The sequence below is a fragment of the Strix uralensis genome, chromosome 8 (assembly GCF_047716275.1).
Source record: "Strix uralensis isolate ZFMK-TIS-50842 chromosome 8, bStrUra1, whole genome shotgun sequence".
Classification (NCBI taxonomy): domain Eukaryota; kingdom Metazoa; phylum Chordata; class Aves; order Strigiformes; family Strigidae; genus Strix; species Strix uralensis.
The window spans coordinates 24,131,024-24,145,382 of NC_133979.1; the positions used below are offsets into that span (position 1 = coordinate 24,131,024).

The following is a 14,359-nucleotide window of genomic DNA, read 5'->3' on the forward strand; positions in this document are numbered from 1 at the left end:
ATTCCTTCTTTGCAGCTTCATTTCAAGAGGTTTGGGGTTTGCTTTTCAGTTTAAACAGAGAAAATAAAACTTAATCAGAACATCAGTGCTAAGAATTCTTTTTCCTTTCCAGAGATTTGCTGGTGCCAGACAACACCAAAGACTGTTCTCACTTTGCTATTCAACACACAAAAATATGCTCTGAATCAAATGCAAGAGAAAGCAAACAAAACCACACTTGAAAATTTCTTCTTTACATGACCAAAACGAAGGAAGATACCCTCATATTCAAGTTATAACAAATGGGTAAGAAGAAAAGAAGCTGAATTGCAGGATTTCCAATAGGCCTATAGTTCTCCTCTTGCAAGTAGCAAGTACTTATCTGGTAGTCAGCAATATTTGAAAATATATTTAAATAAGCACAGGAATAACAGGGCCAGTCTCCTGATAAAAACCAAGAGACAAAAAGAAACTGCAGAAACAAACCTGAAATGCAGAAATGGAAAAGGCCCAAGAAGCACTGTGGGGAGAGGGACATACACTGGACTGCAAAGCAAAGTGAAGACAGAGGCAAAGGATGAAGACAGTAGAGAAGACAAGGCAGTGATGAAGAGCAAACAGTAAGTAACCAGGGAAAATGACTTTAAACATTATGTAATGAGAGCATAATTAAAAGAAATGGTCACACAGATTATGTTCCTTAGGTGTAATGCTAGAGCAAGGGAGAACAGAGACCAGCACCAAAAGTCAAGCGGAAAGGAAACTGGCACCTCTGGGGGCCCTGAGCCTGCGGCGAGTGGTCAGAGCAGTCTGCTATCTCTGCTCTCCCACTTCACCATCTTCCTGTATCTCATCCCTCATCTCTCTTCCTTCTCACCTTAATATGGACAGATAAAATGTTGTCTATATTACTTCAAAACCAACTAATTTTAAGAAATCCCAGCAAAGCTATAAACAGAAAAGCATAAAAATATTTTCTCCAATAAATGCCACATACTTATGAACCTGCACCATGGGGGAGACATGCACTGCTACTTGGTATGATTATTGCTTTGTTAACATGAAGTTTCTAAGTAGCACCTTTTCCTAGTGTTTAGGAAACTATTCAAGGTACAGCTGGACTACTCACTTCCACAAGGGAAACAAAAGTAAGGAAATATCTGAAAGCTCTACAATTTGAATAGAAATGTTCTCATGCTCTCCCATTTTAGCTCTGCATCCAGCATCAGCATGCTTAGTGCTGCTGAAGCGATGGTTAATCTAATTAATAATACATACAAAGGCAAGATTTAAAACCAGTCTGGTTGTGGCTCCTACAGATTCCAAATTTATGCCACCCACCTGTGGGTGGCAAATCTCCATCAAAAAACCAAAACATAAATGTGAATTACTCTGTAAAAGTTCAAAATCAAAGTGCATGTTACGCTTAAGTTCCTAGTCTTTGAGCTCTTTCACTAAGTTTTGGATATTATCTAATGCTTGCTAGACATAGGAAAAATACTTTATCTTTCCTATGTTCTGGAAAAAAAATGAATTCACATTCCATTTTGTTTAATTTTGTAAGAAAAATGTCTGTAGAAAGTGAGACAATATTGGTATTTTTATTTATTTAAAATCAGATGCCTGGTCTAGAACCCACTTTTTCAATCACAAACCACATGCTAAAGTATGTTAATAATATTAACGTAAACAAAAAATATTTATCCTAACTTGAAGCAACCTTGTACTAGTTTGGCCAGGAAAAACCTGTTTGTTTTCTAATTAAGGTACAATCATGCTTTAAACAAACTTTTTTTGCCACAAAATATGCAACTGAGAAAAACCATCTTCTATCCCATCTACATCCAGCCTCCAAGTTAGCATATACAAAAATGTAGACCTCACCACTTTGAAAATGATATAACAACATTTCTAATCAGGTGGTTTAAAAACTTTCATTAACTTCACTGAGCTAATACTTCAAGACTCATAACTAAACTAGTTTCCAACACCCAGACCGTTTCCCACAGATCACACAGACTGTCTGTGTCCATCCACTATGCAGGGTACTTGGGTTGTTTAACCTTTCTTTTTAGTTAGCTGAAAAACTCTAAGGGAGGTCCTCCACCTCCCCAGATCAAAACACACTAAAACTCAGTCTCAAATGAAACTCAGAACTATGTCACTCAACAATATTTAGTATACCAGAATAAGTTGTAAGATAGGCAGCCATATACACAAGTGCTTAAATCTCAAAAGATGTATACATGTTGTACTTTTCAAATAAACAAGTGGTGACCAAGAAATAAGATAAAATCATAAGAAATCACAACAACCAAGTAAATATCTTAAATGCAAAAGAAAGTGATCTGAAGACAAACATGCACAACTACTCCTGGCTGGCCATTTGTTTCAAACAGCTAGGAAATCTCCTATTCCATTACCTATTCAAATGAGGAAAGCATTTAAAAGAAAACTTGCAGGTAAAAAAAAAAAAAATAATAATTTGGTCTCACTCTGTTCCACTGCTTTCGAAGAGAAAGGTTCTGAAGGCAAGAATACATTGTATGGGATCATTACACCACATGCAAAGTACAACCTCTTATCAGGACTTTGATAGTGATAATATTTAGACAACAAGTAGAGCCAATTGTTTGGACAGCAGCTGCCACAAGCTTGATATTGTTTTCTTTCCTAATGCCATGTTTTACTTTGCAAGTCTTCTGTGAGGTGATGGGCAATGTCACCTCCTAGTCATCTCCCCAAGCCCAGAAGCAACTCCTAAGGTATATTCAGGTCCATCAGTCAGACAGCATACAGCTACTGCTATGCCTCATACCACTCAGGAAGATTACAAGAGAGTTACCTAGCACTGAGGGAGGAAAAATGTACTACCGAGTCACTGTGAAATGAACAGCACCTCTGCTTGACACTTTAGACTGCACTAAGTTTTGGACAACAGCTCATCCCAGTGAAGGCTGAATAGGAAATTGTGGAAAACTCCCCACCCCACCAGTGACCTACATTCAATTTTTTGCTCTACTTTCCTGCAAGAGCACAGGCAGTAAATCCTCCCTCAAGTCATTTACGTATTTTGGTAAAAAAAAGGATTATACAGTGCACTGAATTACTCAGCTAGTATCAATTAGCCACTGCAGGAAACACATCATGTGCTTGCACAATGTCGCTGAGGTATTTTTGTTCAAAGCAGTTCTACTTTAGAAACACTTTAAACCCTTCAGCATCTTAAAGTTGATTTTTGGGGAATGAAGTATCTTTTTATGTGAACTAGCCCTCAATTAGTTTTCTTGAGCAATTCTACCAAGTGTCCCTTAAATGTTCACAGAACAAAATGGTTTTCAGTTGAAGATATATTCAGACCTATATTTAACTCTATTTAATTTGGGAAATTTATTCTATTAAGGTTAAAATTTACATATAAAATATGCCGAGAATAGAACCTTCCAAAAATTCAAGTAATACACTTTTGTCAGCTTCTTCAGCATCACCCTGCATTGTGCAGTGTACCTAGGCTGCTACTTCATATTAAAGGCTCTTTACAGGCAGGTCTTGAGACCTATGCTGGCATATTACAGTTTTAAACTGCAATTGGGTGAAATTTAAGAATTTATTTACTTGTAGAGGTTAGCAGCAGCTGAATTGTGTCATTCATTTCACTTTCATTAATTTTTTTTGGACAATACTTTGAATTTCTTCTATCATATTACTTCCTACTTAGCAACTGTCATCATTTACAACTGTTTTTAAACAGGTTCTCAAGTTTATCAGCTAATATATTCATCAAAAAATTTTACACTGAATGATTTAATTACTGAATGGTTCTTTTGGAAATTAAATCCTCAGTTTTCAACCACCAATGTTCACCTTCAAAATCTCATTAAGAAAGCCATGAAAATGCAATGTGTTTAATAGAACTTGTCCAAATAAATCTCATCTCATGCTTCAGTTAAAAACATTTAAGATCCAAAACCCAAGATCGAGCATTTCTGCTGTAACCTGTTTTGACCAAAAGAAAAAGCCACACTTAAGTGTTTGCACAGAAAGATGCATTAATTTTCCCAGAAAGATAGTCGAACTCAACCACCTACAAACAATATAAGCTTTTCAGATTTATAGATAACTATGTTGAAATACACTCTTCTGACTTAATATTTCATTACCAAACTATTTCAAGTATCCAAGCTTTTCCAAGGCACACAGTCCCTGTGCATCTGACATTTATTCATAACACAACTACTGTGTCAGAATTAAAAACAGCAGGACACAATTCTTTGTTAGCAAACACCTCTCTAGCCCTATCACCAACATGTTAAGTAAAAGCCCTTCTAACACATTTTGTAAACATTTCTCATTAATTTGTACCTATTTCCTTTTTATGAAATACTCAAACATTGTTTCCTGCTGCAAACCATTCACTGCAGGTTTCACTTTCTACTGAAATTGAACAGAAAAAGCAGTGAATGAAAGTACAACCAATCTAACTACCAGAGCATTCTTCAGGCTAAACAAACCCTCAATTTTTAATACTTACAAAGAAACAAGCAGCAACTACTGTCTTTGAAAATACGTTATTATTTGGGACTTTTCATTCGAGTACACTTCTGCTTGACATAGGAGAACTACCAACCGTATACAGCTGGCAGGTGGTTTCCCCCTTGCCTGCACGAAGAGGGGGCCTCTACAGACAGAGCAGAAAAATCACAGGCCGGCTTTCCACCAGCATACTAACATCTCCAGGGTTTGGCCCCACTGACTCCACCATGTCATTAGCAGCTACTCTTGGAGAACGCTTATACATGCTTCACTAACTCCAGAGGAAATCTCAACACTGCATAAGAGATGGTTTAATCCACCATCTCCCTAGCTTGCAATTTGTGCCTCTTCGGTAGAGTTCAAGAGTGGCCCAAATCTCTCTGGTGGAGGTTTAGCACAGGCACCCTTCAATAGTGTTTTAAACTCATTTTATTTTTATATAGATGTAGATAGATATATCTATATGTATTGTATTTTTATATAGATATAGGCTAGGAGACATCTTTCAGTAAAGGAGAAGTTTAGCTATTTCAAATCATTCCAAGGAAATAGGAGGAAAAAAACAAACTTAGTAATTACACTTTCTCTAACTTTTTTATATTGGAATGGTACAAAGAAAGTCACCAAATTTATTAGTTTAAAACTATTCATAGTTAACATATCAAGTTAATTGAATTGCTGTTGTCATCATTAGCACATACAACAAAAAGACATTTGGCAAGCAACGTAGGGACAGATAACTATTTCTAGTTGCTCATTTCTTAATATCCTTTTTGTTTGTTTCTGCTTCTTTGCCTCCTAATCTTTGATTATTATCAAGATGCAGTCAGCTGAGATTCAAAGTGAGCTGCAGGAAACAATAAAAAAATGCAGATAATAGTGCAAAAATGCACTCTAGGTAATTCATAGTGTTGCTTGTATCAGTCTCTTGCTCAGGCAAAAGGCCAGGCACAGAGGAATGACACTGAACATTAGGAAGAACACAGTTTACCAGTATCACAGCAATTAAGCTAAGTCTGTTGTAATCAAAACTCTTCAAGGATAAACCAGTAAGAAACTGAATGCTTTTTTATGTAGATCCTACACAAAATCATTTCCCATTTTAAACTGGGTCCCCAGTTTAGTATTACTTTTGAATAAGCATCCTACTGCATCCTGAACATAACATCATATGGCTTATTTCAAGACACACTTTTTTTAAAAGTCAAACATCTTCTCAGATTCTCTTCTATAGCCTGTGTTAAAATCTCAGGTAGACAAGTAGAACTGAAATACGTCAAATGGGTTGATTCAGATAGATCCAAAACTAAAAAATAGTAAGCAGAAGAAAAAGAGGTAGAGACAAGTAAAACCAGGAAGGAGCATAAAGGCCCAACAAACATAAGTGATAAGCTACATATTAAAGAGCTGAATGAATACTTTTACAGTAAACTGAGCATCAACAAACAAATCATAAAGATACATTCCTTTGATCCAAAGGAAATGTGGAGATATAGTACTATTTCAATACAGCAGACAAGCACACGGGCTGTCCTTGGCCTGCTTATATTTAAATACAACAGTCAAAGTTGCTTTGTCTCTTACCATCATTTAATAGTAATAGTGGCTTACTTCTTCAGATGCAAGAGTAGCCAAGTGTTCAAAACTCCCCACCCAACCCTGTAAAAATATACTTGAGTCCACATGGCTTAATGAAACATTAGATTTGAATATGACTGTTACAAGCAGACAGAAAGTGTAGTCCAAACCACTCATTAAATTCTCTCCCTAGAAATATTAATATAAATTCTAAACGAAGAGGATACAAAGCAAAGCCTGAACATGAACAAAGCCAAGCAAGTCTTTTCTCATGGTCTAAAAAAGGATGTGTAGTCAACCATGTCAGAATGTACCGTTACAGAAAATTAGTATATAAATGAAGAACTCAGATTTAGATCTGAAACAGAGAGCACCTTAAAAACATACACTCTCATAAAACAAGCCCTGAACACAATGCAAAGTCCAGTCTGAGACTGCCATGAGGTAAAATTAACTAAAATAGGAAACCATCCAGGCAGTTTGGGTAGCAACAAATGCTAATGGTAAAACATTAATTGTTGCAAAAGATGTTAAATTAACTTTGCTATAAGCCTTAAAGCTCATAGCTCTATGAATCAGAACAAGTCTTCCCTACCTAGGCTGTGAGAAATTAGTTAGTAAGCTAGACTGGGTTTACCCAGTTCTTGGCCAGGGAAATAAAAGGCTGATGTACAATGGATGGTCTTCTCCAGAGCTGAAACAATGCAGTGACACCAAGTTCTCTTTCTTTCCTTCATTGCTCCCAAAACATAAAATCGAATTAAGAGGAAGCAAACAGAAAAAAAAAAAAAAAAAGGGGGGGGGGGGGGAGGGGTTGGAGGAAGAGGGGAGAAAGACCAAGGAAATCTCCTTCATTACACAGTGGTGGTATTTTTTACTCAGAATCTAATACCTACAAGCAGACACATGGAACACCAACAGAAAGCAAATGTCCCCCAACTCAAAAGAGGCAGAGGATCATCGAGTAAAAATCGTAAATCCTTTAGCTCTACAATTGCTCCCTACTTCAGTGTCTGACTTGAATATTTAATTTGGATCACTGATGACAAAAATAGTCCAAGTACATTGGTCCAAACATCAGGGACCAGGACTTTGTAAGTTCACCGCAAAAACCAATCTTGCATCTTAACAACATGTGAAATTCAAACACAATTTGCAACAGGCTTTTAGGCTGATGTCAAGCCCACTTCATGTGGTAACTGGAAATATCACAATGACCAACAGGCCCAGGTAACAGCAATAGCCATATAATATTTGTTTCTAGAGACATTATAATTTTACACCTACGTCATTTGAAACTCAAAACCCCAGAGCAAACAGAGAACAAGCAGAGAACCCAGGCAGCAAGCAGGAGAATCTAGGTCAAAGTGGGAGAGGGATTCTCTTAGAAATTAAGTATACTGCAAGCTTGAGAGAGCATGAAACAGCTTATACAAATTGTACTTCAATGTCTTCTCTTCCTCCCCTTTCCATCTATCAAGCACAAACAGAAAATTGTCATGCTTTCTGTCTTTGGAAGCCACCAGGCTTTGCAAAAGAGAGAGAAAAAACAAACAAAAAACCCACATTTCCCACCCTTTTTAGAGGGTGAAGAATTTCACTATCGCAGAAGAAAAGATACACACTAAACTCTTCAAAGTTCATATGGACTTCATCTGCAAGTCATTCATTTTTTGCCTCTGGTTTTATTTATAGTTTATATTTGTGTTACTTTGACCAATATTTATAAATTCAGGAAGTTTGGGGTTTAGTTGTCAGTTCCACCATCAATTCTTGGTTACTGAAATGCTTATATTGCAAGTACTGCAGGGAATTAATTCCCTGTTTAAAAACAAGGTTTAAAAACATTTCTATAAACTAATGTGTGAGAAGACATAAGTCTTAAACCCTATTAAACCTACTCAAGCTCCAACTGTCTTCTTCCTCCAAAAGTTTTTCCACCTCAAAGAGAAATGAATGCTACCAGAATTCAACACTATGAGCCCAGTGCCTCCAGGATACGTGAATCAGATACAGTTAATATTTGGACAAGATCATCCTAACAGAGATACATGCTCAGAAACTCAGTTTTAGTGTCTCATATTAGCAGTTTCTCATTAACCTTGACTTTCCAAACCTGGTCACATTTGCTGAAGAACTGAACAGAAGCCTACATTATATGAAGACTCAAAGTCTTCTCATACTTTCCAAACAGCCCAAGCACTCCCTGGATGTGAATTTTTCATTAATGATCAAATACTTGTGGTGTGTTCAACACTTTGTGATGTGGTCAAAAACAAAGATTATCATTACCATTTTCATCAACTGGCAGAAAACTTGAAAAGGTATGACAAACCTCTAAGAAATTCAGGAAGATTCACTTAGAAAGACCAGTGACATGATAATCCACTAATATTCTGTCACAAGAACATTCAAGACCATAATCCTGAAACATTCAGGCCTAAATATATAAACTCATGTAGAAGCTATAAACTTGTGCTAATGGTTTTAGATTTATTGAAGTTATACACCTAGCAATTTGTACAGACTCTCTGGTGACGATCACTGCAAATACACTAAATTTAGCTAGTGTTTGTAATGGTTTCTACTGTCACACCATGGCAATCTATTTCTATAAATTTTCAAGGACTTTTCAAAAAGGTGGTTGATGACCTATACCACTACTCATCCCACTCATTCATCCACCTCATCAGTTTGCCCAAAACTATGATTTATGTTCTTTGGGCTGGAAATAATTTTGTTATGATTTAAGGGAGGCTTTTAGAGAGGCTACTGAGCACTTGACCTTTACGTAACTCTATACAAACAGAAATAATACCTAAAAAATAAGGTCTTCCATACAGGCCAAGCATTTCAGCACTTTTGCAACAGGCTAGAGTTTTCTTGCTCATTTTGTCCAAAGCATTTCTACAGAGAAGGAAGCTGAAACCTATCTGTATCTTCTGTTTCTTCATTCTCCCACATTCACAAGTACACCTTTAAGAAATTCAAGTGTCATTCATACCAAACCAGTCCCATCTCACTTAAGCACCTGAAAACATTAAAATGCTACTCCTAAAAGCAACTGTACAGCTAGTTTCTTGAGTAAACCACTAAGCTTTTTTTTTTTAATTCCACCAATAAAAGGCAGAGAATGAAAGTACAGAGCTCTGTCTTTAATGATAGTCTTGTTTTTACCAGTTCATTTCTCTTTCCCCATTTTAATATCTTTACGAAAATATGCCATGTCTTAGCATGCTCCCCAATGTTCTGCAGTTTTAATATGACTTTATTAGTGAAAGTTCTTATACTTTGCTCTATTACGTCACTCATTAAATTCATCAAATAAAATGTGAAACAACCGAGGCTCATCTCAACTGCTTCAGTTTTATTAAAAATTTCCTAAACATTTTTCCTCCTCTCTCTTCCTGGAAAGGTATATAACTTTTTATAACAACTGTTGCTCTTTGTTGTGTTGATTTTGGTGTGTATATTCATGCACATCTGCCTGATCTTCCTGGAATCTATTAAACCTGAGGGAATACTAACACACCAGGATCCTCAACTTCAGCATGACTTTCTGCTGCATCATAGCCCGGATTTCCTTTGCACTAAGAGAGTGACTAAAATGATCACAAACTCCATGACCTCAGTATATGCACTCAATATTTTCAGAGCAGTTGCTTGCCTTTACATAAACTAGCCTTTTGAGTGTCACTGGAGAGTTAGCTACACTAGACATAATGTTATACGCTTTTAAACAATTAGATACTTGTTTGACTGGTAGCAGCTGATATTTGATCCCCTTGTTGGTTTTTTTTAAATCATAACTGAATATTGTATGTTATCTCTAGACATTTATTGCAGGATCCCTACTAGGGGGTCTATGGCTATGTTCATATTAGATCAGTTATATTATAGAAACTACTCTGTGCTCAGTTATACGTTGCTTAGAATATTTAAAAGCAGAGTACACAAAGTTCTTTTTCTGACAATATCTGGACACCATTTTCTCCCACAGGACCTCTAAACACCACTCTCTGAGGCCAGAGAGCATCTATTGACATCAATGGGTGCTGGAACTAATCCTCAGATTACCGTTTCTGCAACGCATTAGTTGCAGGCTTCCTTCAGAGAATAGGGATAGCAACAATTTGTTGCGGCGTACCAAACAGTAAAGGCTGCTGTTTGAGGAGCGTGCAGGCCTCATAGAGCTGAAAGAAGAATCAACATTATTTGTTGATTCTGGCACACAGGTAGAAAGGAAGAACCTGACAACCCTGCGGTAGTGAGAAATGACTCTCCAGCATGGAATTCGTAATGAAAACACTGTCTGGCACCCCGTGTGCGTGGGAGGGCATTTCATGCTCCATCAGGAACTTAATGCAGCAACAATGAAATTTACTGATAGAAAGGTGAGTGGGAATGGGTGAATACTGTAAACTTAAGGAAAAACAAGTTTTATGTAGTTTTAGAAAGCATGATTTAAGAACCTTCCTATTTCTGTGTAATGTAGCCCCTCTTTTTTCAAGCACAGTCAAAAATAAGAAAATCTGTGCTATTATACTCGAAACAGAAGAAAACCCTCATCTTCTGATATCAATATTCATACAAAACATACACATTAAAAACATACCCATGGGGTCAGCCGCTTCCCTGTTTCTTTACCTATTCTCTTAACTATTTACATGTTGCTACTTTAGCTTCAGCTCCGATTCCCATCCACACCACATACACCCTTCTTTTTCTCTAATCACTGAGAGATCAAAGAGTCTCTGCGAAGTGGAGCACAAAGTTCAAGTCAAATTTTCATACCTTATGTCAAAGCATCTGAAAACAGTTCATTTAACCCTAGCTATTAAATGCAAGTTTCACCATTACATCAAACATTTTGTAACCGGTATTTCACAAGGTTGTTAGAAGTCTTATGACTATATAGGCAGTGTACAGCTGCTACTTCTACCACACATAAGGTTTTGCTGCCATTTTCTTTAAAGAGTTGAAAAACATCAGAATATTTCAAAAAAATGACAATTTCCATCACCAGGTCTCTCATATGGTTTCTCCCTTCAGTCTTATTACCTTAAAAGCACATTGTTCATTTACAGTTGACGCGTTTCTCTTGTTCCCTCCACTGGCATGCTTAAATAGTCATTGAAATCCATCATAAAATGACAAATTCAATAATCATTTCTTTATCAATGCAACTGAAGCATTTAGAAGTATTGGATATATAACGTTTATGGAGTCACCTCAGCTACAGTTTATTTACATCTCACCACTATTAAGTACTTGCCAACTTCTGACATCTCAAGACAGCTTCCAGTATATTCATGTCTTAGACATTGTAGATACTGCACACACGCATTCCATCACCTATTTGGTCAACAGTTTGGAAAACAGAACGTTTCTAAACCATATTATCCTTTCTGTTTGTGCCTGTAATCATTTTAAGATCATTTATATTCTGTACACATTTAGGGAGAGCAGTTCAAAGAATTTTTTTAGAAATGGCCCAATGACTTGGCTGCAGTAGCAGGAAAAATCTGCAGCACTTTTTTTGGCCTTTTGCATATATACAACTTCAAATCAAGAAGGCTGGAGATTTAAAACAATATTGGAGTTGCTATTCATAGGGAAAAATAAAAAAGGTGAAAGTTGAGAAGCAAAGAACAACTTGAAAAAGATAAGCTTTCGTATTCTCACCACTGCTACTAGCAATCAGAATTTCTAAAGTAGTCAGTACATTATCAGATATGCAGCTGAAATCCCATGCCATTTTACAGATATTCACAGCTAACTGTACAAATGATACCCTTAAAACCACAGAAATAGCTCAGCATAAGGCTAGCTATGTATTTTAATACAGTTGTAATTTCCCCCTCCACTTTCTTAATGGCCTCAAGTTCACCCACTGCTTTGGGAAGCTGACTACGCGCTCATTTGCAGATGCTAGTAAAACATACAGATCAGCCTATCTAAACACAGCATACTGCAACCTCCACTTGTGCATGGCAAGCTTCCACACAAGCACGCAATGGAAACGGCTGAACAGCAGAGCCATTATGCACCTAAAAGCATGCCCAGCACAGCTATTGCAAGGATTGCACAGGCTTGTCCAATTTAGCACCTCCACCTCTGCACAAGCAGCTGTTACTGCACACATAGTTAGCCTCATTAAAGATCCCACACACCAGTGTCTTTCAAATTTGTCCCTGCGTTTTTACCTGGTAGCTTTCCGAGAAAGGTGACAAAGGCCACTAAACAGGCCAAGACTAGAGAAACCATTGCTTGTAAGCACTATCACCATCACTAAAACTGAAATACCAGTATCAGGAATAATTTGTCTATTTGTGCTATACTGTGGCAACAAAACAGTAAAAAGATCCATGTCTCTGCATCCAATTTTACTTTGGGACAACAAATAAAATACAAAGTATCGTGGATGGAAGAGTATTTTTTTAACCAATTATTCTACTTACATAAAATCATATTTTAAAATAAATTCTGTTAAAATGACAATTAAAGAGTGCCAGAAACATATTTGCTGGGTTAAATTCAGCCTTTACTCAAAACTTGTTTACTGCATATTCAATGATGCAGCAATAATAATTTGCACTGCAAAATACCTCTTCAAAACTAGACTGTATTAAAAAAACAAGCTGGCTGTGTTTATGTGGCACAAAATGTGAAACTCTCAGCAATTAATTAGAACATACAATAATTTAAAATTTCTGTGCATTAGGCATAGGTATCAAAGACTTGAAGCAAGCATTACGATATCTGACTTAATAAATACCTTAAGACATTGCTAGCGCACACAAAAAAAATATTCATTAAAAAATTAGATATTTTGGTTAACAGTAATCATGCAACCATTTCAAACAGCCATACTGCAGCCCTGATTCATGCTTGCACTCTTACATCATAGAAGTTCATAAAAATTAGGTAGAAAAATTATGATCTCTTAAAAAAAATGAATAATGCTTCAAATATACTAAATTTCAATAAATAACTATTTTTGGTGCTACTTGAGGTAATTTTTAGACCTTTTCCTGTGAAACTAGGGTAATGATAACCTATGACTCAAAAGCAGAAACTGTACTTGAACTGAACATATGCTGGCAATGACAGATTGCACATATGTAGGAGGCTGTGAACAACAGACTGGAAAAAGCTTTTACATATAGGATAACTAATCGCAGACTTACAGAATATACTTCAGGCTGTGCAGATCAGCATAGTCACATTAACCCACCATAGCTGTGTCTGAGCTTTACAGCAGATTAGAAAAAAACAACAGATTTTAAAACCTAATTGTAAAAAATAAAATTTGCAAGGGCAGATACATGGGTGAATTTTAAGCACTTGAGACTAAAGAAACATGCTCTGTGCCATGTGGCTTACAGCCTATAGGCCCAGGGTTTCTGATTCCACACTATTTATGTCAAAAGTGATTTCAACCAGACAGCACTTGCCCACAGTTTACCATGTTCACGCATTTCATTTAGCTTTAACCCAGCATCTTTCAATCTGTTTTTTTAATTTATCTATGCTTTTTACACCTTCAGAACTTCCCTACCAGGGATTTTTTTCTCTGCCCTTTATTAGCCCTCCAGTGTAAATCTAATTCTTCTGCTTTCTTAATTCTCTCCCACCGTTTTTTACTAATGAACACTCATCCACTAGTCACAACTTCTACACCACAGCTACCATGAAAGTCTTCTATATTCAAGCAACAAAACACAGGTGTTACTCAGGATATAACTAAAAGGATCCTTACCTTTCCAAAATCTCTCACATCAAATAAATCGAATGCTTCAAAAAGTTCACTCTTCTTCATCCCAAATATTTCACAACATGCCGAAAGAAAAGTCCTTATATTCTTCAAGCAAAGAAACTAGAGGAAAGAAAACAAAAATACTAAGCATTGAGTTGTGTCAATTAGCAACTTGCACGCTCACTTTGGTCACAAATAAATAATTACAAAATTCATCAATACAATTATTTGTAAGTCAGCACTTCCACTATGCTGTGATCTTCCACTGGCTCTCATCCAGCCATAGAGGTTCCCTTCAGACTCAAAAGCACTAACCAAATTCTGAGTAGACACTTGTAAACAGAAACTATTTTCTCTCTTTTTACGTAAACAAAGAGAAATGACACTATGCTACTAGATACAAGTTAGTCGAAGTACAGACTTATTTTTCAGTTCTCTATGGACATCATAGAACAAAACAAAGTTACCTTAATAAAATCATATTAATATGAGAAAGTTATTCTTCATGTA

At 36.5% G+C, this 14,359-nt stretch overlaps 1 protein-coding gene across 4 annotated transcripts in view; it reads right to left on the reverse strand.

Moving 5' to 3' along the window:
- The window catches only part of VAV3 (vav guanine nucleotide exchange factor 3), a 202,337-nt gene that overhangs the window by 155,234 nt on the left and 32,744 nt on the right, over window positions 1-14,359 (reverse strand). For all 4 annotated transcript variants that reach the window (XR_012629888.1, XR_012629887.1, XM_074876674.1 and 1 more), the window contains exon 2: window positions 13,853-13,969. Coding sequence is in view for 2 of the 4 variants with exons in the window: in XM_074876674.1 (XP_074732775.1) it covers window positions 13,853-13,969 (117 nt within the window). In the remaining 2 variants the exon portion in view is untranslated. The remainder of the gene's footprint in view (window positions 1-13,852; window positions 13,970-14,359) is intronic.